Source organism: Balaenoptera physalus (assembly GCF_965194825.1).
Source record: "Balaenoptera physalus genome assembly, chromosome: 7".
Classification (NCBI taxonomy): Eukaryota; Metazoa; Chordata; class Mammalia; order Artiodactyla; family Balaenopteridae; genus Balaenoptera; species Balaenoptera physalus.
The window spans coordinates 42,853,405-42,880,858 of record NC_138886.1 but is presented as its reverse complement, the minus strand read 5'-3'; the positions used below and the strand labels follow the sequence as shown (position 1 = coordinate 42,880,858).

Genomic DNA, 27,454 nt, shown 5'->3' with positions numbered 1-27,454 from the left:
CTTCTGCAAATGTCCAGCTGCCTTCGAGGACAGATCAAATTGGGTCTTCCTCTGCAGTGATCTATCTGAATAGTTAGCAGCTGTTGTGGCTCACCCCCAGGTTCACACATTGGAACCCTCTTGGACATCATCCTCTGCATCACAGAGAGGCTAGAATCGGTTACTCTAATGCATCCAGGCTAAGTGCTGCAGTTTGTGATTTTTGACTTGTCAGATGTTCGGTGGTAGCACACACAGCCAGTCCTGACATGTAGGAGCCACAGACCAGTATTCCTTGGATCCTTACAGTTCTTGCAGCTTCCTGCACTGAGCTGTTGGCAAGAGTGAAGAGTAATGATTAATATCAGTTATTTGGGGGGCATTCAATATACATGCACTAATTGAAAGACTATGGTTTAGAAGTTGTAATATTTAATTTCATTTTATTAATTTATATGAATATACTATTTTTGCAATACCTGCTACATAATAATCACAAAATAAGTGTCATGAATAAATGAAAATTTAAAAACAAAACATAAGTAGCAGGAATAAGGTACACATGGAGTTAATCTTAAAACACTAGATTAGTTTATCACTTTTGAAATGCAGTCAAAGGAAGCCCGATGCAAATAAAACTGTTAAATTTTGTGGAATTAAAGTCAGCTCCTTGAGGTTATTAGACATATCAATTTAAAACTCACAGGTCTTTTTTTTTTTTTTTTAACTGAATTGCTGTTGTATTAGAGTTCTTCAGAGAAATAGAACCAATAGGATATGTGTGTGTGTGTGTGTGTGTGTGTGTGTGTGTGTGTATGTATGTATGTATGTATGTGTGTGTATACTCTTGGTCTGGATGCATTAGACTGACTTCTTGAAGACTCAGTTTTAACCTCTCCCTGACTCTGAAGTTGAGGTCCAGGGGGAGTCAAATATGTGGTCCCCTAAGGTGGACTGCAACAGCTGCTAACTCCTCGGGTGTCTCTTGATAGGGGAAGACTCAATTTCATTCTAGTGGATCTGCCCCAGAAGGCAGCTGGGCATTTGTAGGTGGTCTGCAGGACCGTGTGTGTGTGTGTGTGTGTGTGTGTGTGTGTGTGTGTGTGTGTATTTTATATATATATATATATAATATATATATATAAATATATATTTATATATATATATATATAACATCTAGAATAATAGTTGACCAGATCTCTACATACTATGACCTAGTCAGGTTGACATAAAATTAACCATCACAGCTTTCAAGACAGGTCTTATGCTGGTGGTTTTAGGCTAAACTTGCAACACATGGAGTTTTGAGCTAGTGTGTTGCATTCTTTAAGTGGACTTAAGCATGATACTTAATCATTTAAGCCTCACCTTCTTATAAAATCAGGATTATACTCTTTACATCTAGGACTTTTGTGAGGTTCAGCTAAAATAATTCATGTAAAACATACTGTAAAATATTTTCAATTATATAAATTTATTATTTTTGATTATTCTATATTTGTAAATTGAGATGCTTACTAACCAAAAAAATACAAAGGTGCTACATGAATACTTGAAAATGAAAGTTCATTTTAACGGTTTAAAATTAGTAGGTTAATTGCTACATTCATAACAAAAAACGTTCATCATTCATAGCTTCATTGATGCTGACATTTAATTTTGTTCTGTATTTCACAAGGTACTGAAGATCACATGGTCATTTCAAAAATGGAATATTCAGTTAGTAGAATTATCTAATATGTTAAAAGTTGGTTTTGTAGAGGATTGAAATGAAAATTGTTTTTCTTGTATGAAAATTTTTGACTGCATGAAATAGTAATGTTAAAATGAGCAAATCTTATTTTTTAACAGTTCATTCTTAGTCAAGAAGATATAACAACTATTTTTAAAACATTATACGGCAACATATGGTATGAAGAAGGTGATAGTGCCTCATGTGGAGTAATAAAAGATCAGTCTAGTGTTACTAGTGGTGCTACTAATGCTTCACACCATTCAGGAGGTATGTGCTTAACCTTAAATTAGTCCCCCTCCTGTTTTCTTCTTTCCTTCTATCCTTCCTTTCATTCTTCCTAGTTCTAGGTTTGGGTAAAATAAGATTTATAAATCTTTTCTCTTTAGCTAATCTCATTCAGGTATTTCTGATTTGTGTTATGAGTCATTCTGTTGATTTTTTTCTTTGAATCAAAATTCCAAGTCTTGTTGTGACAAAATTCCTTAGTATGTATTTATTCTTGTTATCCCAACTTCCCTAAGTCCTTATTTTCAATTTTTCTCTTCATCCCCTCCTTCTCCCTTATTCCTAGTGCAGCATATGTTCCAGATGGACTATTTTATATTAATATTAGGAGTATCAAAATATTAGAGATGTCAAGAGAGGATGATCATTAGTAAATGATAGATTTCAACAAATAATTAGGAGGTGGATGGAATAGAGCAGAGGGAATTGTAACTCAGAAGAAGTCTGCATCCAATGTTGGATTTAATTTATTATGTAGAATCCTAACTAGGTGCTAAGTTCAGCACCAGCACATATAGAGAATTGGGTTAATTAGAACTGCTGAGATGATTTTGCTTCACTAGAATAAAGTTCTCTTCATTCTGGCATTTTGGGGAACCCCAAATCTACCTACCTCAAACTGAAATCTGCTAGTTCACAAGACCCACTCTTGCAAAGCACTAATATATTGCACAGCTTTTCCAGTCAGGGAGAATCCCAGCGAAGAAACAACCTACATGTGTAGCATTACCGGAATCCTCATTCTTACTAGCTAGAATAACCAACCTAGTCCTTTATTGTTAAATATTAATGGTCAGATATAAAGAAAATCACAAGAACCTAAGCCTGAAAGCAACCAAGATAAAGAGATAGTGTTTCCTGAATGAAACAGAAATAATTAAGGAAACAAAAGAGAATGGGAACAAACAGAAAACAAACTCTAATTCATAATCAGAGGATTTTGAGAATATAAGAACCGAATCCTACCTTCACTACCTTCTGCCTTCCCAAGATAAGAAAGAGTTCTTAGAAACCAAAAATATGATTGCCGAAATTTTGAAACAAAACAAATGCACAAAGCATGGGGTTAGCATGTAAGTACTGAGTTGGACTGTATGGTTAATGTACTCCTATGACACAGAGGAAAAATAAGCACAGAGATGGAAAGTGATATAAAACTTAAGAGTGATAGAGCTTTAGTTCAAAAGGTCCAATTTCCAGAATAATAAGTATTTTAGAAGAACGAACTGAGGAAATGAAAGAGAAGAATCTTTCAAAGAAAAAATAGAAAAAAACTCTCCAGAACTAAGTAAATATTGAAACAAAATCTTGGCTGTAAAGAATCTACCAAGTTTCAAGCTGATTGAAGACTCCCCATGCAAACACATGTTCATGAAATGTCAGAACAACAAAAGTAATATTTTTAGTTGAAGAAAAACCAGGCTGCCTATTAAGGCTTGGGGAAAAAGTGACTGGAATCAGATTTGAATGAAACTGGATGGGATGGGATGGATGGAGGATAAAAGACAATGGAGTAATATAGCCAAATTTCTAAGGAAAGTTATTTTGAAGTTAGGATTCTATATATGGCCAAACCATCATCTAAATGTGAAAACAATAATTTTCAGATTTCCAGTGACTCAAAGTTTACTTTCTTTATACCCATTCCTAAAGAAATTACAGGTATACCTCATTTTATTGTGCTTCATTTTTTATTGTGCTTTTCAGATACTGCATTTTTTACAAATTGAAAGTGTGTAGCAACTCTGAGTCAAGAAGGTCTATCAGGTTCTCATTAGTTATCTATTTTATACATATTAGTGTATATATGTCAATCCCAGTCTCCCAATTCATCCCACCCCCGCTTCCTCCCTTGGTGTCCATACATTTGTTCCCTACATCTGGGTCTCTATTTCTGCCTTGCAAACCAGTTCATCTGTACCATTTTTCTAGTTTCCCGATATATGTGTTAATATACGATATTTGTTTTTCTCTTTCTGACTTACTTCACTCTGTATGACAGTCTCTAGGTCCATCCACATCTCTATAAATGACCCAATTCCGTTCCTTTTTATGGCTGAGTAGTATTCCATTGTATATATGTACCACATCTTCTTTATCCATTCATCTGTTGATGGACATTTAGGTTGCTTCCATGACCTGGCTATTGTAAATAGTGCTACAATGAACCTTGGGGTGCATGCACGTGAAGAGATGCTCAACTTCACTAATTATTAGCGAAATGCAAATCAAAACTGCAGTGAGGTATTACCTCACACCAGTTAGAATGGGCATCATCAAAAAAATCTACAAAAAATAAATGCTGGAGAGGGTGTGGAGAAAAGGGAACCCTCTTGCACTGTTGGTGGGAATGTAAATTGATACAGCCACTATGGAGAACAGTATGGAGGTTCCTCAAAGAACTAAAAATAGAATTACCATATGACCCAGCAATCCCACTACTGGGCATATACCCAGAGAAAACCATAATTCAAAAAGACACGTACAAGTTTTGTTTTTGTTTTTGTCTTTTTTAATAAAGGGATCAATTCACAAAGGAAATAAAAGAAATCTAAATGTGTATGTGCTAATAACAGAGCTTCAAAATATATGCAGCAAAAAGTGACAGAACTAAAGGAGGATATACACATATACAAAATCATAGTTGGATAGTTAGCATACCACTCTTAGTTGATAGAATATAGACTAAAAAATCAGAAAGAATATAGAATATTTGAATACTGTTAAAAAACTTGACCTAATTGACATTAATATAATACTTCACTCAACAATTGCAGAATATACTTTTTTTAAAGGACTCCTGGAATATTCACAAAGATAGACCATTGGAGGGAGGGAGGGGCTAAAGTTTTCTGACCACATGGAATTAAGTTAGAAATCAATAGCAATTGGATGTCAAAAAAGCTTGAAATACTTGGACATTAAACAGTTTCTAAATAACTGATGGGTTAAAAAAGAAAAAGGGAAATCAAAATTATTTAAACTGAAAAATAATGAGCATAAAATGTCAAAATTTGTGGGATGCAACTAAAGCAGTGCTGAAAAATTTGTAGCTATAAAGGACTAGAGTTAAAAATCAAAGATAAAATCTTCTACCTCAAGAAACTAGAAGAAGAGCAGATCAAACCCAAAATAAATAAAAGGAAGAGAGTAATACAGACAACAGTAGAAATCAGTGAAAGAGAAACAGATAAGCAGGAGAGAAAATTACCAAAGTCCAAAATTGGTTTCATTGGAAAGACTAATGAAATTGATAAATCCTTAGCAAGACTGATAGAAAACAAATGATCAATATCAGAATTAATTAGATTGCAGTAGTTCACTACCAGGACAGTAAGGGAATATTATGAATAATTTTGTGATAATAAATTCTAGAGCTTATATGAAGTGTAAAAATTTTTTGGAAAAAAGAATTACCAAAACTGACATAGGATGAAATAGAAAATCTGAGTAGCTCTGTATCTATTAAAAGAATTGAATTTCAGTGGTGAATTCTATTAAATATTTAAATAAGAAATAATACCAGTGTTAAACTCTTTGGAAAATAGAGGAGGGGGGAACACTTCCTTAGACATTTTATAAAGCAAGCATTACCCTGGTACCAAAAACTAAAATCAAAAACAAAACAGAAAAAGCCACTTCAAGAAAAGAATATTGCACACCAGTATCCCTCATGAACACAGGCATAAAAATTCTTGGGCTTCCCTGGTGGTGCAGTGGTTGAGAGTCTGCCTGCCAATGCAGGGGACACGGGTTCGAGCCCTGGTCTGGGAAGATCCCACATGCCGCGGAGCAGCTGGGCCCGTGAGCCACAACTGCTGAGCCTGCGCGTCTGGAGCCTGTGCTCCGCAACAAGAAAGGCCGCGATAGTGAGAGGCCCGCGCACTGCGATGAAGAGTGGCCCCCGCTTGCCGCAACTAGAGAAAGCCCTCGCACAGAAACGAAGACCCAACGCAGCCATAAATAAATAAATTTATAAAAAAAAAAAAAAAATTCTTAACAACATATTAGTATACTGAATCCAGCAATAAGGATATAGGATATTTCATCTTGGCCAACTGAGAATTATCCCAAAATGAAAAGTTGGTTTAACACTCAAAAATCAGTTAAGGTAACTCACCAAATTATTAGAGAAAGGAGAAGAAGTTATATCACCTCAATAGATGCAGGAAAAACATTTGATAAAATTCAGCACCTATTTGTGATTAAAAACTAGAAATGTCTAAAAAGGCATACTTAATGATGAAGTAGAAAGTTTTCCACCTAAAATAGGAACAAGGCAAGAATGTCCACATTCACCATTCCTGTTCAGCTGGTAGTCATTGACAGAGCAATACAGCCAAAGGAAGAATTTTTTTTTTTTTTAATATCTTCTCAGCCACACCACGTGGCATGTGGGATCTTAGTTCCCCAACCAGGGATCAAACCCACGCCCCTTGCAGTGGAAGCGCAGAGTCTTAACCACTGGACTGCCAGGGAAGTCCCCAAGAGAAGGATTAATAGGGCTACAGAGTAGAAAGAATTAAAAATGCCTTTTTTCTCAACATGACTGACTACACAGAAAACCCTAAGAAGTCTTCAACACATTCCTAGAATTAAATCAATTTAGCATTTTTAACAAGATAACAGGGTTAATATGTAACAATTGAGAAATAGGACTTTAAAAACTATTTGCAATAGCATCAGAAAACATACTTAGGAAGAAATTTAACAAAATTATGCAAGACTGCTACACTGAAAGATACCAAATACTCATGAGAAAAACTAAATGACCTATATATGTGAAAATGTATGCCATGTTTGTGCATTGAAAACTCTCAGTATTGTTAAAATATCCATATTGTTTAAATGTCAGTTCTCACCGTATTGATTTATATATTCAACATAATCGCAGTCAAACTTTAATGGAAATTTAAAAATTACTTTAAAAGCTTATATAGAAATGCTAAGGATCAAGAATAGCCGTGTGTGTGTGTGTGTGTGTGTGTGTGTGTGTATGAAAGAAGAGCAAAGATTTACACTATCACAATTTACAATAAATCTTCAATAATTAAGTTAGTATGTTATTGGCATAACATAGACAAATAGATTTGTAAAACAGAACAGAATGTCCAGAAGACATACAAGTAAACTGATACTCAACAAAGACTGGTCAATAGGGAAAAGATAAACTTTTAAACAAATGGTGCTGTCATAACTAGGTAAGTGTAGGAAAAATTGAACTTGTCCCTTCACACCATACACTAATTTGAAATGGATGAAAGGCATATATTTGAAAGCTAAAACTTCTAAACTTCTAGAAGAAGGAACATGAATATCTTCATGGGATAGCCAAAGATTTCTTGGATAGATAAAAAAGCACTAACCATAAAAGAAAAACTTTATGAAGTAGAACTCGTCAAAATGTTAAACTTCTGCTCATCAAAAGATAGTGTCAGGGACTTCCCTGGTGGCACAGTGGTTACGAATCCACCTGCCAATGCCAGCGACATGGGTTCAAGCCCTGGTCTGGGAAGATCCCACATGCTGCGGAGCAACTAAGCCCATGCACCACAACTACTGAGCCTGCACTCTAGAGCCCGCGAGCCACAACTACTGAGCCCATGCGCCACAACTAATGAAGGCCACGCCCCTAGAGCCTGCGATCCGCAGCGAGAAGCCACCGCAGTGAGAAGCCCGTGCACCGCAGCGAAGAGGAGCTCCCTCTCGCCACAGCTAGAGAAAGGCCGCTGCAGCAAGGAAGACCCAACACAGCCAAAAAAATATTAATTAATTTTTAAAAAGGGGGAAAAAAATGATAGTATCAAGATTGTGAAAAATTGGGCTTCAGACTAGACGAAATATTCAAGATGCCTTTATCTGACCTTGTTCTTATACCTAGAATACAGAACTCCTTGAAATTAGTAACTTTTTAAAAAACAAATGACCAAAAGATTTGGATACTTTAGAAAGGATAATAGGTTAAATGGACAGTAAGCACATGAAAAGGTGCTAACATAGTTATTTACCAGGAAGACTTCCGTTTACCAGACTAAAGTTTAAAAGACTTACAACACCAAATGTTGACGAGAATGTGAAACAGCTGAAACTCTCACATGTGGCTCTTAAGAAAGTGGAATAGTATAACTACTTTTGACAAAGTTAGGCAGTTAATGTATACCTACCCTATAACAAACAATTATAAGCCTAAGTATTTACCCCCACCGCACCCCAAAATAAGTGCATATATACACAAAATGACTTATTTAGGAATATTTACAACAGATTTATTCATAATAGCTTAAATCTGGAAATAACCCATATGTTCATCAGCACTAGGATGGATAAACTTTATTTTCATGCAATGCATTTTCGGAGTACATAAGAAAGAATGAGCTACTGACACATGCAGTAACATGGGTGAATCTCAGAAATATTAACTGAAAGAAACTAAACATGAAAGAGTATGATATATCTTACTGCATTTATACAGAATTTAAGAACCAACAAAACTAATCTAAGATGATTGAAATTAGAATGGTAGGGAGGTTGGGATAGACTGGGAAAGGGGTGTAAGGGAACTTTGTGGACTGATGTGAATGTTCAGTATCATTTTTTTTTTTTTTAAAGATTTGATTGATTGATTGATTGATTGCTATGTTGGGTCTTCGTTTCTGTGCTAGGGCTTTCTCTAGTTGCGGCAAGCAGGGGCCTCTTACTATCGTGGCCTCTCTTGTTGCAGAGCACAGGCTCCAGACGCGCAGGCTCAGTAGTTGTGGCTCACGGGCCTAGTTGCTCCGCGGCATGTGGGATCTTCCCAGACCAGGGCTCGAACCCGTGTCCCCTGCATTAGCAGGCAGATTCTCAACCACTGCACCACCAGGGAAGCCCCAATGTTGAGTATCTTAATTGGAGTGTTGGTGACATGGATGTATATATTTATCAAATCTCGTTAAATGTTTCAGATAAGATCTATACATTTCACGGATGTAAATTTTACCTAAATTAAAAAATAAGTTACCTGGAAAGGTGGTACTTGTCTCTGGAGTCTAGTATAATGAGAATTAGGAATTGCTATGTTTTTATTATATGTCCATTTAATATGTACCATGTATATATAATACCTTGTCCAAAAATATGAAATGTAGAAAAGATTGAATTTTGGATCCTTTTGTTTAGCGGAACAATTTTTTAAATGTCATCTAAAGTATCTTGTTTGGTTTTACATTTTGAAGTAAAATTTAAATACCAAACACATATACCAGGTACTCTAGTATGCATTTTACGCATGCTGTTTTGCTTAATCTCCAAAACAAACCCAGTGGTTAGTTCTTTTATTCTCGTTTTACAAAAATTAAACCAAGAGTTTATTAAAAGTAAACCAAGAGTTTAATTAATACTCTCAGGTTATTATGTAAAGAATCCTAAGCCAGGAGTTAGTGAGTTCAACATCAGAATTTTTAAATCTTTTAAATTTTTTGGAAAAACATTATACCTACCCATTTATTTAATAATTATGTTAAATCTAGTTCAGGTCTGTTTTAATGAGTTCTACCATTCCTGACTTTCTTCTTTTGTCCAATAACTTTAATTTTTCCAAGGAACAACTGTAGTGACAGCTGCTGTGGTAGAAGTACATTCACATGCTTCCCAAGTTAAGACAACACTAAATATGAGTTTCAGAACTGATTATCTCACCATGGTACTGTATAGTCCAGATCCTAAACAGGTAAGCTGAAGAAGAAAAAATATATTTTCTCTTGTTTCCTATATTTTGGAATATCTGTTCCTCTGGGAAAAATTGTTGATCTTTTCACTTTAATAATAAAACAATTTTAACTATTTGCCTTTTAAAATTAGTTATCTTTCCTATAGCCAGTGATATGAAAAATAAAATTTTAAAGTTAATATTTTTCATGCCTTTCATTATGAGCTCTTTGGAGATAGAGAATGTGGTATCTCATGTCTTAAAATATGTTATAAATTTGTGTTTTTGTGTAAAATTTGTATTGATTTCCTCTTCCACAGACTTCCTTTACAGATATTCGTGATCCTTCTCTGAAACTTGCTGAATTTAAGTTGGAGAATATTATAAGTACTTTAAAAATGTCTACAGATGACTCAACATTTTCTTCCTTCTCATTAAAAAACTGTATTTTAGATGACAAAAGGCCTCATGTCAAGAAGGCAACTCCTAGGTAATAGTGTTCTAAGTTTTTACTTGAGAAATGGTTGGTATATTTTACAGAACTTACTCCCAAAGTTGCATGTTCATTTTCTGGGTATTTACTAAAATCTTCAGAGCTTCAATGCAGTTGAGTCCATAGTTCTAAGCCAACATTTTAAATGCCCTGGTTATGTGCTGTTCTTGCTGAATGGTTGATTGATGGATTGTATAGAAATAATCAGTGTAATTAAATCGGTTTTTAAATTAATCTGTATTATCTAAATTATTAATCCATGCAAATTGTAATGGGCAATATATGAAAAATTGAGAAAAAAATATGCTGAGATTCAAAATTCTGATAATTTCTTAAGGATATACTTCCTAATTTATGAAACAGTTGAGCTCCGGAAGTCTGTAAGTTTATTATTTGGAGTACTTTGTGATCTTACTAAGAGAAATGACTTCAGAATGCTGGTTTGCTGTCAGTGAAAGGGATAAGAGGTCATTGAGTTTCATTGGTGTGTTTGATTATTTGTAAGATACTCATAAGAATTGTTATTATTGTGTTTTTCAGAATGATAGGACTAACAGTTGGGTTTGACAAAAAGGACATGATGGATATAAGGTATAGGAGAGTCAGAGACGGTTGGGTGGCTGATTTAGTCCTTCAAGAAATGTATATTTGTGCAAGTGTGGAATTTCTGCTGACAGTTGCAAATGTCTTTCTTGAGGCCTACACTACAGGCACTGCTGTAGAAACCAGTGTTCAAACATGGCCTGCTAAAGAAGAAGGTTAGTTATTGGCTAAAACATTTAATATCTGTATTATTGAAGTGCTATAATAGCACTTACCTTGATTAACCTTCTAGATGATGAGGTTAAGTGGATTAATAAGTTAAAAATCTTTATTTTTCAGAGGTAAAAGGATAACTTAAATGTGTTTTCTGATAAGATGTACAGTTTGCATATTTTTCAAGGTGTAAATATGTATTGGGTTCAAAAATTATGAGACCTATATTAAAATAAGTAATTGTACTTCTTTGAAGACAGTAATTTGAAAGAATTCGTTGGAAGAAAATGGAGAGAGAATAATGAAACAGCCACTCCTTTTCATAATTAAAGATAGTATTTTAACTTTAAGTCCTCTTTTATTCTTGTTATATTCAATATTTATAATTTTCTATTATCTTTTACATATTTCATTCATTGTGGTATAGTAGAAAGAGTGTCAAGCTGAGAGTTAGAAACTAGATTTATTTCCAGCTCTGCCATTAAATAGTGGAGATTTTTCCCTACATTTTGAAATATTCTTATGGCTATACCTTCTTTAAATCTTATACCAAGAGAGTTGCAGAAAATTCCTTTGGGACCTAAGATTCTTTTATTTTACTTTTTACTTAGAGTGAAAATAACATTTTCCTATAAATAATAATTTTTCATAAGTAATGTACATAAGAAAGATTTATAACTATTTTAAAACATTGTTTTTATTTCTATTTTAGTACTTGTACAACAATCAGAGAAGTGGGAAATTAATATTATTATTAAAAATCCTGAAATTGTGTTTGTGGCTGATATGACAAGAAATGATGCTCCTGCCTTAGTCATTACAACACAATGTGAGATTTGTTGGCAAGGTGACTTTGAAAATAATACAATGACCGCTGCCATTAAAGATCTCCAAGTGAGAGCATGCCCATTTCTTCCAGTCAAGAGAAAAGGAAAAATCACTACTGTGAGTTTACTATTTACTTATCAGCTTAATTGTAAACTATTTTGTATTTAGTGTATATCATTTAAGAAAGTGCCTACATACTTTCCAACCTTACTCTGGAAAATACCTTTCTCTCTGCTTGTAGAGCCTAATGTAGATTATTATACCAGCTTTGAAACTCTTTCATTTTTCCAGTTGTTCCTTATTGTTTTATGTGTTTGTGGAGATAGTCTCACGAAGAAGTTGCTTTCATCTAGACACTTCTCAGTGAAGACTTTACTCTGACTTTCTAACCATATCAATTCCACACTGCTTTTAGGCCTTTAAGACTTTCTACCAATTGTTTATTGTGCTGTTTCAGTTTTATTATTTTTAATTTTTTTCTCCCATCTAGACATTTTTGCTCAGACATGTTTTTTGCTTTTCTCCATATGGCTTATTTGTACCATCAGCCTTTTGTTTTGACATACTTCACATTTGTATTTTATTCTCTAATATCCTCTTGGCCTTCCTCCTCTTCATAACTGATTAAAATTCATTTCTTCAAAGACGTCTTTTCAAGTTAACTGTCTGACTCCTAGTACTCATATAAAACGCTTATAAAAATATTTGGGCTTCTACAGGAGTAATAGAAGTATAAATATTCTAAGTATTAACAGAATAGAAATATAAGATGTAATTTTGTTAAAAGTAAATACCTATGTATTGGCTAGGATATAGGATAGACTGTTTCCCTAGTTTGCAAGGCTGATGGCTCACCTCTAAGCAAAGAGAAGAAATAAAAAATGGAGGGCATACTGATTCTCTTTTAGGTTCTACGTAGATATTTTACATGTATTTTTTCTATTCACAGTCTTTTGGCTTGAATGTAGCTGTATGACCACCCTTACCTTCAAAAAAGGTTGGAGAATGTGGTCTCTTTTCTGAGCTATGTTATGCTCAGATGAAACTTCTGTTAGTGTAGAAGAAAAGGAGAACAGATAACAGGTGGCGACTAGAGGGTCTTCTTACAGTCCACTCAAAGGTTTCTTCCTTTGTTCATACAAATAATCCATACTTGTCTTTTCTCACCCATAGAACATATTCACTTCTTCCTCAAGGGATAAAATCTCAGCTCAGAGTTCAAGATCTTTAGGTGACAGTTTTCTCTGTTGAGTCTGCATGTGACTTCTTTTGATCTGGCAGTATATTAAGTACTAAACAAATAAGTTACCACTTTTCAACAGGCACACACTTCACCACTATCTACACAACCACTAGTATAACAGTGGTGTAAGGGCAGGATAATTGCAATTTAAAAACCCATTCAGAAAAAGAAAGAATGGGAAACACTTGGCAGTCATTGATTCATAACAATTATCATATCCTGCTGAGTGGAACTGTGAAAACTTTAAGCTCCAGCAGTGGAGTAAATTCCTTGGATAGCACGTGTTGGAGTCTTTGATTTTTTTTCTCTTGAAAGGACATTGTCCTCATTTTCTCACGTGGCTCTGGCTTTCCCCTCTGAGAGTTTTTTTTTTTTTTTTTTTAATCATTATCCACTGTAGACACATCTGAAGTGGCTGTTGTCTTTTTTCGGGAACTGCACTATTTTCACAGCTTACTTCCTGTTAAGTTTATTACTTGGAGATTGTTTTAGCAGTTTTAATAATAACAAGCTTTTGTTTGCCAGATATTGGTCTCTTTGGCAGTCCTTAATTCGTTAAACATTTAGTTTGCCATCTAGGTTGTTCCACTTGTAAGTAACCTTAATATCCAAAGCTACTATTTATTCACAGGGTGGTTTTTTTGGCTATAGAACTCTTCTTTTATTTACTAATCTGTCATCTGCCTATCCTCCCTTCATCCTGACTTAGTAAAGGCTACTTTAACAGTAGGTTTGGGGGAGGGGGATAGCCACATCTGTTATCTTTTTTTTTTTTTTTTTGTCTCCCGTGTCTGATCTTAACAAAAATTGCCAGAGAAAAAATAGCAGCCACAGTCTTATTTCTTGCTGAGTTTCCTCTTTAGAGCTTGGCTCTCCTCAGTGTTTTCCCTTCTCGTATAGGCCTTTGCAAACAATAGAAAGAAGGAGCTAATACACATCAAGATTCTAGCCAGACCTGTCTAGCTAAAATTTTAGGCTTTTTTGTTGTTGTTGTTGTTAAGAACATGGTCTGTCTTCCTAGGTACCACCAGTAGCAGTTTTACCAAATATTTTGCTGTAGCATTGTTAGAATTATCAGCTTTGTATTTTGATATGTCCCTTGTCTATCCAGTTGCTAAATCAGTCACAGATATTTTTTACTTTGTTGCAGTAGTGCCAATTTTTAGGTATGAAATTTTGTATTAAGATATTAATTAGGCTGCTGTAACAAGAGGTCCCCCCTCCAAAAGGTAGCTAATGCATGGTAGAACTAAATATTCTTTCTAGAAACATGGAATAATGACTCAGTTTAATGGCTCTGGTGTAATGTAGGGGAACCAGGCTCTTTCCATCTTGTTCCACTATTCGTAGGCTGTAACTTAATCTGCTTGTTCAAAGATAGTTCACAATGTACCTACCTTGCAGGTTGCTGGGGGTGAGTGATGGTGGTAAGGAGAGAACATGAAGGCAAAAAGGGATGCCCATTCTAAGAGCACTGCCCAGAAGTTGCACATACCACTTCTGCTCACGTCCTTTTGGCCAGAATTTAGTAATATGTCAGCACACAGTTTTAAGGGAGCCCAACAAAGGCAGTCTTTCTAAAGACCAAAATGTCACTTGCTTGATTCCCTTCATTATACATTTGTTTTCTGTTTTATTATTGTTGTTGTGTTGTTTTTTTATATTTTATTTGGGTTAAATTGCTGTAATTTTTCTAACTTCTTAATGGATGCTTAGATAATTGATATTCTGTCTTTTTTCTTCCCAGCATATGCCTTTTAAGAGAGTAATTTTTCCTCTGAGCACAGCTACTAGGGTTGATATTGTTGTATTTTTATTATTCTGTTAAAAATACTTTCTCATTTTTATTTTTTATGCATGGATTAGAAGGGTTTTGCTTAATTTCCAAATATTTAGGGGTTTTCTGGTTGTCTTTTTTATTTATTTATTTATTTATTTATTTATTTATTTATTTATTTTTGGCTGTGTTAGGTCTTCGTTTCTGTGCGAGGGCTTTCTCTAGTTGCGGCAAGCGGGGGCCACTCTTCATCGCGGTGCACGGGCCTCTTCACTATCGCGGCCTCTCTTGTTGCGGAGCACAGGCTCCAGACGCGCAGGCTCAGTCGTTGTGGCTCACGGGCCTAGTTGCTCCGTGGCATGTGGGATCTTCCCAGACCAGGGCTTGAACCCGTGTCCCCTGCATTAGCAGGCAGATTCTCAACCACTGTGCCACCAGGGAAGCCCTCTGGTTGTCTTTTTATTGTTGATTTCTACCTTGATATCAGTGTGGTCTATTAACATATTCTGATTTTAATTCTTTGAAGTTTGTTGAGACTTATCTTATGGCCCAGGATATGGTTAATTTTGTTTTTATGAATATTGAGTGTCCACTGGGGAAAAAGTGTGTTTTGTTGTTTGAGGAATAGCATTCTATTAAGATAGATTTTGTCCATAATATTGTTCAGATCTGCTGTATTCTTAGAGCCTTTTTTTTCCCTGTCCGTTTTATTAGTTTATTGAAAGAGATCTATTAAAATCTATTTTCGCTGTGAATTTAGCTATTTTATGTTTAGTTTTGTCAATATTTGCTTTATATATTTTGAAGCTAGGTCATTTAAATGTGTACACATTCTGTATTAAATCTTGCTGGTAGATTTGACCATTTTATTAAAATGTCTTCTTTATCTCTGGAAATGATTTTTAAATTCTACTTACCTACTATTAGTATAACTATTCCAGCTTCTTTGTGGTATTTGCATGGTATATCTTTTCCTATCCTTTTACTTTTAACCTTTCAGTTTCCTTATGTTTAAGCTGTGGTATTTTGTAAGCAGCATATTTATTTGTTTTTCATAGTTGAGTCTTTTAATTAAGATATTTAGTGCATTTACACACTGTAACTACTGTACTGTAATTGGTTTTAAATCTGTGACCTACTGTTCATACTATTTGTTCCATATGTTTTATGTTCTGTTTTTTTCTCTATATTGTTCTTTTTGGGGGATTAATAGGACTTTTAAATTTTTCTATTTTTCCCCTTTATTAGCTTATTAGTTATATATTCTTTTTCTGTTTTTGTAGTCATTATCCTGGATATTATAACATGCATTCTAGACTTAGTAAAGTCTAATATAAATATTTTTACCACTTTTAAAGCTTTTAGAATGCTTTAAATCCTGTTCTACCATTTTGTAATAGTAGTCATAGATTTTAATTCAATATATATTTAGAATCTACAGGGTATTTTTGTTTTTGTTGCAGTCAGTATTCATTTATATTTACCCACATATAATCTGTTTCTATTATTTTTTATTTCTTCCTACATCTCCATGTTTACATCTGGAATCATTTTCTTTCTTCCTGAAAAGCTCCTTTTATTTTATTTTATTTATTTTTTATTTTTTTGAAAAGCTCCTTTTAGTATTTATTTTAATGTGGTCTCTTGGTGGCAGATACTCTCAGTTTTTGTGTGGAAATGTCTTTATTTTGCCTTCTCTTTTGAAGGATAATTTTGCTGGATATAAAGTTTTAAATTGGTAGCTATGTACATTTAAAACTTTCATGGTATGTCTAGATGTGCTTTATATTTATTCTTTTGGAGCCTGTGGTACTTCTTGAATCTGTAGCTTTGTGTATTTCATAGGTTTAGAAAATTCTTGGTCATTATCTCATTAGATATTGCTTCTATGTCACATGTTCTCTCTCCTTCCCTTCTTTGACTTTCAGTTTCTTGTTAGACATTTTAGTCATATTCCATATGTCGCTTAAGCGCATTTCTTTATTCTCCATTCATATTGTTCCATGTTTCACACTAGATGTTTTTTCCTAATTTTCCTAATTTTTTTTCTAATTCTTCTGTTTTGTCTAATGTGCTATTAAACATTATTATCAAGTTCTTAATTCCTAGTATTGCATTTTTAAGTTATATAATTTCTTTTTATAGACCCCTCTGTCATTCATTTTTTTTACATATTAATCAAAATTACTTCAAAGTTCTTGATAATGCCAGTAATTGAGTCATCTCTGTTTACTTCTGTTTTCTCTTTAGGTTTTGTTTCTTCATATATCAGATACTTTATTATTGAATACCAGACAGTATAATGAAATGTTATAGAGGTTTCATTGATTATTTTCTTCCTGTAAGGAGGGTTTCACTTGCTCTTTGTTAGACATATAGACTGGGGACAATTTACCTTTATCTAGTAGGAATTAAACTTATTGGAGGCTGGGTTGCAGTTGTTGTAAAGCCTTGTTTACTCCTGGTTCATATCCACTAGTATATAGTATCTGTCTCAGCGTCCCATCTGAGAGCCAGGAGTACTTACTATGGCCCATATTAAAGCCCATTTTTGGCAGATTCTGAAATTGTTTTTTTTCTTTTCAGCCCCATTCTCCATATCATTCTGAAATTGCTGACCATTTCACTCTACTTAGCAATAGCCTTCTGCTTAGTGTGTGTGTGTGTGTGTGTGTGTGTGTGTGTGTGTGTGTGTGTGTGTGTGTGTGTCTAAAGAACTTCACAAATAACTAGAAGGTAAACTACCATGAAGTTTTGAGATAACTTCTCTGCTCCTGTGTTTTTCCTTTGGGACTTTGCAAGGTTGCCTTGGTAGCATGCCTATAGTTTCAAGCAGACTTTTTTTTTAAATTGAAGCATAGTTACTGTACAATATTACATAAGTTACAGGTGTATAATATAGTGATTCACAATTTTTAAAGGTTATACTCCATTTATAGTTATTATAAATATTGGCTATATTCCCTGTGTTGTACAGTATATCCTTGTAGCTTATTTTATAACTCATAGTTTGTACCTCTTATTCCCCTACCCCTATATTGCCCTTCTCCCTGACTCCCTCTCCCCACTGGTAACCACTAGAATATGAGTCTGCTTCTTTTTTGTTATATTCACTAGTTTATTTTATTTTTTAGATTCTACATGTAAGTGATACCATACAGTCTTTGTCTTTCTCTGTGTGACTTATTTCACTTAGCATAATGCCCTCCAAGTCCATCCATGTTTCTGCAGATGGCAAATTTTTATTCTTTTACATGACAGAGTAGTAGTCCTTTGTGTGTGTGTATGTGTGTGTGTGTGTATATATGTGTGTGTGCGTATATATATATATATATATACACACACACACACACACACACATATATATATATATATATATATATATATATACGCACACACACATATATATATATACACACACCACATCTTCTTGATCCATTCATCTGTTGATGGCCACTAAGGTTACTTCCATATCTTGGCAGTTGTAAATAATACTGCTATGAACATTGAGGTCCATGTATCTTTTTGAATTTGTGTTTTTGGGTTTTTTGGCTATTACCCAGGAGTGGAATTGCTATGTCATATGGTAGTTCTGTTTTCAGTTTTTTAAGAAACTTCCATACTGTCTTCCACAGTGGTTGCACTAATTTACATTCCCACCAACAGTGTACAAGGGTTCCCTTTTCTCCACATGCTCGCCAACATTTGTATTTTGTGTTCTTTTTGATGATAGCTATTCTAACAGGTGTGAGGTAATGCCTCAGTGTGGTTTTGATTTGCATTTCTCTGATGATTAGCCCCTTGATCATCTTTTCGTGTGCCTGTTGGCCATCTGCATGTCCTTTTTGGAAAAATGTCTTTTCAGTTCTTCTGCCCATTTTTTAATCTGATTGTTTGGTTTTTTGATGTTGAGTTGTATGAGCTGTTTCTGTATTTTGGATATTAACCCTTTATTGGTCATATCACTTGCAAACATTTTCTCCCATTCGGTAGGTTGTCTTTTCATTTTGTCAATGGTTTCCTTTGCTGTGCAAAAGCTTTTAAGTTTAATTAGGTCCCATTTGTTTATTTTTGCTTTTATTTCCTTTGCTTCATGAGAGGGATCCTAAAAAATATTGTTGCAGTTTATGTCAAAGGTCTCTGCCTATGTTTTCTTCTAGGAGTTTTATAGTATCATCTTACGTTTAGGTCTTTGGTCCATTTTGAGTTTATTTTTGTATATGGTGTTAGAGAAGGTTCCAATTTCATTCTTTTACATCAAGCAAACTTTTCTTTAACATGACTTTTCAACTTGTAGGTGGATTATTGCTTGGTCACAAGTTTCTTCCTTCACAGATGGAAATAGAAGTCTAAAAAAGGAGATCCTTAGCTGGACAACCATATAAGGGAAACATCTGTGATTGTTGGGAATTTTGAGAAGGATATTTATGGCCAGCTAGCTGTTTTGGCCACATACATTTTGATAAGTTGCAATTAGTTGAACTTTAATTGGTATCATAGTCATTTATATTAGAAAATAATTTCTTTTTTTTTTTGAATTTTACTTTTTTTTCCTATACAGCAGGTTCTTATTAGTTATCTATTTTATACATATTAGTGTATACATGTCAGTCCCAATCTCCCAATTCATTACACCACCACCACCACCACCCCCGCCACTTTCCCCCCTTGGTGTCCATACGTTTGTTCTCTACATCTGTGTCTCTATTTCTGCCCTGCAAACCAGTTCATCTGTACCATTTTTCTAGGTTCCACATATATGCATTAATATACGATATTTGTTTTTCTCTTTCTGACTTACTTTGCTCTGTATGACAGTCTCTAGGTCCATCCACGTCTCTACAAATGACCCAATTTCGTTCCTTTTTATGGCTGAGTAAAATTCCATTGTATGTGTGTACCACATCTTCTTTATCCATTCATCTGTTAATAGGCATTTATGTTGCTTCCATGACCTGGCTATTGTAAATAGTGCTGCAGTGAACCTTGGGGTGCATGCACATGAAAAGATGCTCAACATCACTAATTATTAGAGAAATGCAAATCAAAACTACAGTAAGGTATCACCTCACACTGGTCAGAGTGGACATCATCAAAAAGTCTACAAACAAATGCTAGAGAGGGTGTGGAGAAAAGGGAACCCTGTTGCACTGTTGGTGGTAATGTAAATTGATATGGAGAACAGTATGGAGGTTCCTTAAAAAACTAAAAACAGAATTACCATATGACCCAGCAATCCCACTACTGGGCATATACCCAGAGAAAACCATAATTCAAAAAGACACATGCACATGTTTATTAAAGATTCACGAACTTTTAAAAAATGTATGTGGAGTGTGGTATATGAGCATTTTTTATTAGAATTTAATTTTCAAAGAATACATGACCCTAAATTTTTACAATTATTAACATATTTAATATCCTCATCTTTTCTACCTGTAGAGTATACATTTACTTATGTCTCTTTCACCTATTAGGATTTTATAATAATTTTTGAATAAATTCTTAAATCCTTTAGAATTGTTTTAAACCTTTTTGTAAAAAATCTGAATCATGATCCAGATATTTAATTATTTTATGTCTACTGTAAATGGTTGTCAGCTTTTTTCATGAATTTATCTTATACTATAAGTTTTCTAAACTTGTTACCTGTACTAATATTTTTATGATGTTAGATTTACTAAAACTCATCTGCAAAAGTCACATTCTTGAATGGCAGTAACGATTCATCCTCATTGTATTCCCATTGTTAAGTGAGGTAATATTACTATAGTTTTAATACTTGCTTATAATTTAAATATAAAACCTTTAGTGTGTTGAGAAATATTACGTATCTAATTTTGAAATAATCTTAATCATGAATAACTGGAATTTTATTGAGCGCTTACTGCCATCTATTGAAAAAACTACAATAGGTTTTACTACTCTTATGATAAATTACATTGATAGTTTTTCCTGTGGCATACTAGCCTTACATTTATGGGTTAACCCTAAATTTGAGGATATTTTAACTTGTCCTTATATTCTGTTTGCTAATTAGGATTCTGTAATAGAAGACTATAACTGTTCTGGAGTAGTAGGTGAGGGAGACTTTCTCTCTCAGTAGAAATGGCATTTATGCTGATGCCTGGAGGATGATTAAGTACTAGCTAGTTAAACTGCGATAGAGGAGTCACAGGAGTGTGTTTCAGCACAAAGGGATAGCATATGCAGAGAACCTGGGTTTCAGAGAGCACAAGTTCCCATCCTACACCTACTCACATACCAGCATCCGTACCCTTATACTCTGCCTTTTTTGTTGTTATTGTTAGTATTTAGTGGTCCTAAGCTTGGAATAATCTTTCCCACCACCAAGATACTGTTGTAAAATAGGAAATTTATAGTCAGCTCTTGTAGGCTCTTAGATGTTAGATAGCCTAAGATTGCTTCTCTGAAGGGGAAGCAGTATCCTCAGGAAAGGAATGCTTCAATAGTAAAAATCGGGCTTCCCTGGTGGCGCAGTGGTTGAGAATCTGCCTGCCAATGCAGGGGACACGGGTTCGAGCCCTGGTCTGGGAAGATCCCACATGCCGCGGAGCAACTAGGCCCGTGAGCCACAACTACTGAGCCTGCGCGTCTGGAGCCTGTGCTCCGCAACAAGAGAGGCCACGATAGTGAGAGGCCCGCGCACCGCGATGAAGAGTGGCCCCCGCTTGCCGCAACTAGAGAAAGCCCTAGCACAGAAACGAAGACCCAAAATAGCAATCAATCAATCAATCAATAAATCAATAAATAAATCTTTAAAAAAAAATAGTAAAAATCATTTAAGACTGGTAGCAGTATGGTGAGAGTTGAGGATAAGGAGAAAAAAATGATAGAAACAGCAATAAAATCACAATGGATATAGTTGGAGGCAATAAAATAATACTAGTAGGAAAATAATTCCATTTTAAGAAATGTTTCCACATTATTAAATTGGTCTATATGGATTGTATTATGGAAAACTTGACCATATAATGTAGTCTTGGCATGAACGTGTTTACTGTTAAGGATCAGCTGCATTTTTAATCCTAAGTAGCTTAACTAGACTTGAAAATGTAGGAATTGGGTAAGAATCAAAGCATACCTTCATATTTATTTTGGGAAGGAGATATTTTAAAAAGCCAATTAAAAATTTCCAAGTGATAGAGAAATTTTATATGCATTTATAATAGTATTTTTGTTTTTATTTTTTTGCCTTCTCTAAAATGAAGAAATAACACAAATTTTATGTTGAATATCTTAGATTATGTATTGTAATGTGGTTATAATTTCCTGTCCCTGGAGTTTAAAGAAATAATATACTTATTATTTAAGTCATGTACCAGTTGATCTTGCTGATTTATTAGAATAATGGTAGATGTTAATGTGCTTTTTTTGGAGAAATAGGTTTAGATGTCACTTTTTTTCTGATTTATTTTTCATCCTTAGCGTAGGCGGAATTGAAGATGGCCTCCAAGATTTCTACCCCCTGTAGCATGTGTCCAGTATGGTCTCCTCCCCTTGAATGTGGACAGGACCAGTGAATATAATTAGGTTACTAATCGCCTAACGTTGAGGTTAACAAAGAGAGATTCCAGATGGGCCTAACCTAATTTAAAAAATGGTGAAACATCAAAGAGATGCTTTCCTGCCGGCCTTGAAGGAGCTAACTGCCATGTATTCAATAAATAAGGCCACATGTCAGGAACCTGTGAGGGACTAGTAGGAGTACAAAGTTATGCCTAGCCAAATGCTAGCAAGTAAATGGAAATCTCAACCCTAGGGTCACAAAGAAATAAATTCTACCAGCAGCCTGAAGGAGTATGGGAACAGATCTTTTCCTAGTCAAGCCTCCAGATGAGAACTCAGCACACTGACGTTTGATTTCAGTGAAATTCCTGACCCATGAAAATGGGGAAATAATAAATTTATGTTGTTTTGAGCTACTAAATTTGTGGTGATTTGTTATGCAGGTGTAATTTAAAAATACAGATTTTTATATAGAAGTAATATGCTGTTGTAGCAATTATTTAAAATGTGGGAGCAGCTTTGGAACTGGGCAGTAAGCAGAGCTATGTAGAAACTAAAGGAATTTTGAAGAGAATGATAGAGAAAGCTTAAATTGTGTTGAACAGTATCTTGGTAGAAATATGGTCATTAAGAATGCTGCCAGTGAGGGCTCAGAAGGAAGGTAAAAGATATGTTATTGGAAATAGGGGGATGGCTTGACAAGTAGTGACAGAAGGCTTTGCAAAACTGAGTCTTGGACTTACGTGGAAAGCAAAACTTGTAAGTGACAAACATGGATATACAGTTAAGGAGATTTCCAAGCTGCCTGATTTGACGGTGCTTCCTGGTTTCTTATTGTTATAGAAAAATGCTGGAACAGAGAGATAAATTATGGGAAAAACAGTTAAACAGAAAGAACCAGGTCTTAATGACTTTGATAATTCTCAGTCTTCCAAATGGCATAAGATGCTACAAGTCAGAAATGGCTGCCAGAAGTATAGCATAGAGAAAAGAATATGTAATTGTACAACCTTTTGCTGAACCTCAGATTAAAAAATGATAGAGTATTCAGTCACACAAAGGGCCCTTTCAAGAGATCAATGTATGTTTCACAGATCTTCTCAATCAAACCATGAGGCCTCTAGGAATCATAAGGGTATCAACCCTTAGCCTTAAAATAAGAGCAGGAGCCCATCATTATCTAAAAAAGATCTGTGAATGCAGCTTTTGTCTAATGGAATGAAACGTCATGAAATCTATAGAAGGCCCTCAGGGTTCTTGAGAATATTATTTTAGCAGAAACACTGCCAGTATGGACTGAGAGGGACAGAGAGTACAAAATGAAGAGAGATTCTTGGACCCCCCCAGAATTCTACTGGCAGGAAGCAGGATGATAAAACTACTCAGCTGCAAATTTGTGCAACCTTTTATAAAAAAAAAAGGAAGGATGACTCAGGGTGGAGTTGACGGCCACAGAAAATTGTTCCTAGACTTTGAAATCTAATCAAGAAACTTATTTATTTGGCTGGATTTCAGAACTTCTTTGGACTAGTGACTTCCTTCTACCTTGTATTTGAATTGGAATATCTGTAATTGTTATCCTATATCTGTCCCACCATCCTATGTTGGGAGTGGTGAGAGCAAGCAACTCATCTTAGTTTCAGTTTTAAGAGAAATTGTGCCCCAGCAGTTGTACTTAATAGATTACACCCAGGAACTTCATCAACATCTGGACCTGATTTAGATTTTAGACTTTGAGCTGATGAGAGAGATGAGATTTTAGAATTTTGAATTAATGAGAGATGTAGATGAACTGATTATGTGGTGAGATACAGATTTAAATGATGAGATTTTGGACTTTGGGCTATGATGGGAGGCGACTATTAGGAACTTTAGGAGGGGGACTTCCCTGGTGGTCCAGTGGTTAAGACTCCACGCTCCCAATGCAGGGGGCCCGGGTTGGATCCCTGGTCAGGGAACTAGATCCCGCATGCCACAACTAAAAAAAAAAAGATCCCGCATGCTGCAATGAAGATCCCGTGTGCCGCAACTAAGATCCGGTGCAACCAAATAAGTAAATAAATAAATAAATATTAAAAAGGGAACCTTAGGAGGTGGTGAATATATTTTGCATTTGGGAGGAACGTGAGTCGCTAGGGGCTACAGGACAGATTTATGCTTACCATAGTTAGGGAAAACTCAGTTAATTTATAATTATATTAAGAATTATTTAGTAAGTCTAATATATTTATAATTTTTTCTTCTCATCTTTTGTAGCTTGTGCTATATAGATTAATTCATTTTACTTCATTTTATAATGGAAAAAAATACCATGATAAAATTTTATTTTAGTAATTTAATCCGCAGTTGAATCCACAAATACAGAACGTGTGGATACAGAGGGCTGACTGTACTGTCTTTTTTTTCTTGAGATAATGTTGGCTTATAACATTGTATAAGTTTCATGTATGCAATATTATTTTTCTACTTCTGCATACACAACAGTATTCTCACCACCAAAAATTTAGTTTTCATCGGTCACCATACGGTTGACCCCTACCTGTTTTGTCCCCCACCCCTTCCCCTCTGTAACCTCTACTCTGTTCTCTATATCTACATGTTTGTTTTGTTTGGTTTGTTCATTCATATTGTTTGTTTTTTATTTTTTATATTACACATGTAAGTGAAATCATACAGTATTTGTCTTTCTCCATCTGACTCATTTCACTTAGTATAATACCCTCAAGGTCCATCCATATTGTTTCAGATGGCATAGTTTCACCTTTTTATGGCTGAGTAGTATTCCCTTATATGTATGTGTATATGTATACAAACATATACACACACCCCACATTTTCATTATCTTTTCATCTGTTGATGAGCACTTAGGTTGCTTTCATATCTTGGCTATTATAAATAATGCTGCAGAGATATGTTCAGTAGATTACTCCTTTCTGCCCATGGACACCGCCGAGTAAGCATCGTTGACGTCTCCCCCACCCCCTCCACTGCCGTCATGTCTAAGTCATAGTCACCCAAAGAGCCCAAACAACTGCGGAAGCTCTTCATCGGAGGTTTGAGCTTTGAAACAACTGATGAGAGTCTGTGGAGCCATTTTGAGCAGTGGGGACGCTCACAGATTGTGTGGTAATGAGGGATCCAAACACCAAGCACTCCAGAGGCTTCGGATTTGTCACATATGCCACTGTGGAGGAGGTGGATGCGGCCATGAATGTAAGGACACACAAGGTGGATGGAAGAGTTGTGGAACCAAAGAGGGCCGTCTCAAGAGAAGTTTCTCGAAGACCTGGTGCCCACTTAACTGTGAAAAAGATTTTTGTTGGTGGCATTAAAGAAGACACTGAAGAACATCACCTAAGAGATTATTTTGAACAGTATGGGAAAACTGAAGTGATTGAAATCATGACTGCCCGAGGCAGTGGCAAAAAGAGAGGCTTTGCTTTCGTAACCTTTGAGGACCATGACTCTGTAGACAAGATTGTCATTCAGAAATACCACACTGTGAATGGCCACAACTGTGAAGTAAGGAAAGCCGTATCTAAGCAAGAGATGGCTAGTGCTTCATCCAGCCAAAGAGATCGAAGTGGTTCTGGAAACTTCGGTGGTGGTCGTGGAGGTGGTTTTGGTGGGAATGACAGCTTTGGTTGTGGAGGAAACTTCAGTGTCCAAGATGGCTTTCGTGGCAGCCACGGTGGTGGTGGATATAGTGGCAGCAGGATGGCTATAATGGATTCGGTAATGATGGAAGCAATTTTGGAGGTGGTGGAAGCTACAATGATTTTGGCAGTTACAGCAATCAATCTTCAAATTTTGGACCCATGAAACGAGGAAACTTTGGAGGCAGAAGTTCTGGCCCCTATGGTGGTGGAGGCCAATACTTTGCCAAACCCCGAAACCAAGGTGGCTGTGGTGGTTCCAGCAGCAGCAGTAGCTATAGCAGTGGCAGAAGGTTTTGATTACTGCCAGGAAACAAAGCTTAGCAGGAGAGGAGAGCCAGAGAAGTGACAGGGAAGCTACAGGGTACAACTGATTTGTGAACTCAGCCAAGCACAGTGGTGGCAGGGCCTAGCTGCTACAAAGAAGACATGTTTTAGACAATACTCATGTGTATGGGCAAAAAAACTCGAGGACTGTATTTGTGACTAATTGTATAACAGATTATTTTAGTTTCTGTTCTGTGGAAAGTGTAAAGCATTCCAACAAAGGGTTTTAATGTAAATTTTTTTTTTTTTTTTGCACCCATGCTGTTGATTGCTAAATGTAATAAGTCTGATCATGACGCTGAATAAATGTGTCTTTTAAAAAAAATAATAGTAATAATGCTGCAACGAACATAGGGTGGCATATATCTTTTTGAATTAGTGCTTTTGTATTATTTGGTTAAATACCCAGCAGTGGAATAGCTGGATCATATGGTAGTTCTATTCTTAATTTTTTGAGGAATCTCTGTACTGTTTTCCACAGTAGCTACACCAATCTCACTGCTAGTGTATGAGGGTTCCCTTTCTTCCACATTCTTTCCAACACTTGCCTTTTTGATAATAGCCATTCTAACAGATATGAGGTGATATTTTATTATGGTTTTGATTTGCATTTCCCTAATAATTAGAGATGTTGAACATCTTTTCATGTGCCTGTTGGCCATCTGTTTGCCTTCTTTGGAAAAAAGTCTGTTCAGCTCCTCTGCCCATTTTTTAAATTGGTTTGTTTTGCTGTTGTTGAACACTATGCCATTTTATATGTAGGACTTGAACATCCTTGGATTTTAGTATCTGCCATGGGTGAGGGGTAGGGGGCAGGAGAGAGATGTGTATGTCCTGGAACCAATTCCCCAGGGATTCCAAGGAACTTCTGTAAAATAAAATACAGAATACAAGTTTTGTGGAATTTTCATGTATTTAAGCATATTTAAGAAATTCTTTTACTTATTATATCAATAGTGTTGCTAATATTGTTAGTACTTTCTATTTTTTATGAATAATGAATAAGAGGATAATTAAGAAATGTTTTATTGATTCACTTGTTTTTTAAATAGTTATTTTTACTAACTTGTTTATTTAACATACTTATCTATTACTGGGCAAGTCTTTAAATAAAAATATTTTAAGAACATGTTAATTTAATAGTATTGGTTTTTCTCT

At 35.2% G+C, this 27,454-nt stretch overlaps 1 protein-coding gene and 1 pseudogene across 5 annotated transcripts in view; both read left to right on the top strand.

Moving 5' to 3' along the window:
* VPS13A (vacuolar protein sorting 13 homolog A) overlaps nt 1-27,454 on the top strand; it is a 265,169-nt gene that overhangs the window by 153,707 nt on the left and 84,008 nt on the right. For all 4 annotated transcript variants that reach the window (XR_014266082.1, XM_082470763.1, XM_082470764.1 and 1 more), the window contains exons 35-39: nt 1,831-1,981; nt 9,580-9,707; nt 10,007-10,176; nt 10,720-10,937; nt 11,648-11,880. Coding sequence is in view for 3 of the 4 variants with exons in the window: in XM_082470763.1 (XP_082326889.1) it covers nt 1,831-1,981; nt 9,580-9,707; nt 10,007-10,176; nt 10,720-10,937; nt 11,648-11,880 (900 nt within the window). In the remaining variant the exon portion in view is untranslated. The remainder of the gene's footprint in view (nt 1-1,830; nt 1,982-9,579; nt 9,708-10,006; nt 10,177-10,719; nt 10,938-11,647; nt 11,881-27,454) is intronic.
* LOC309664932 (heterogeneous nuclear ribonucleoprotein A1 pseudogene) lies at nt 21,585-27,449 on the top strand (annotated as a pseudogene). The gene has a single exon. The product of its transcript is annotated as a heterogeneous nuclear ribonucleoprotein A1 pseudogene (transcript).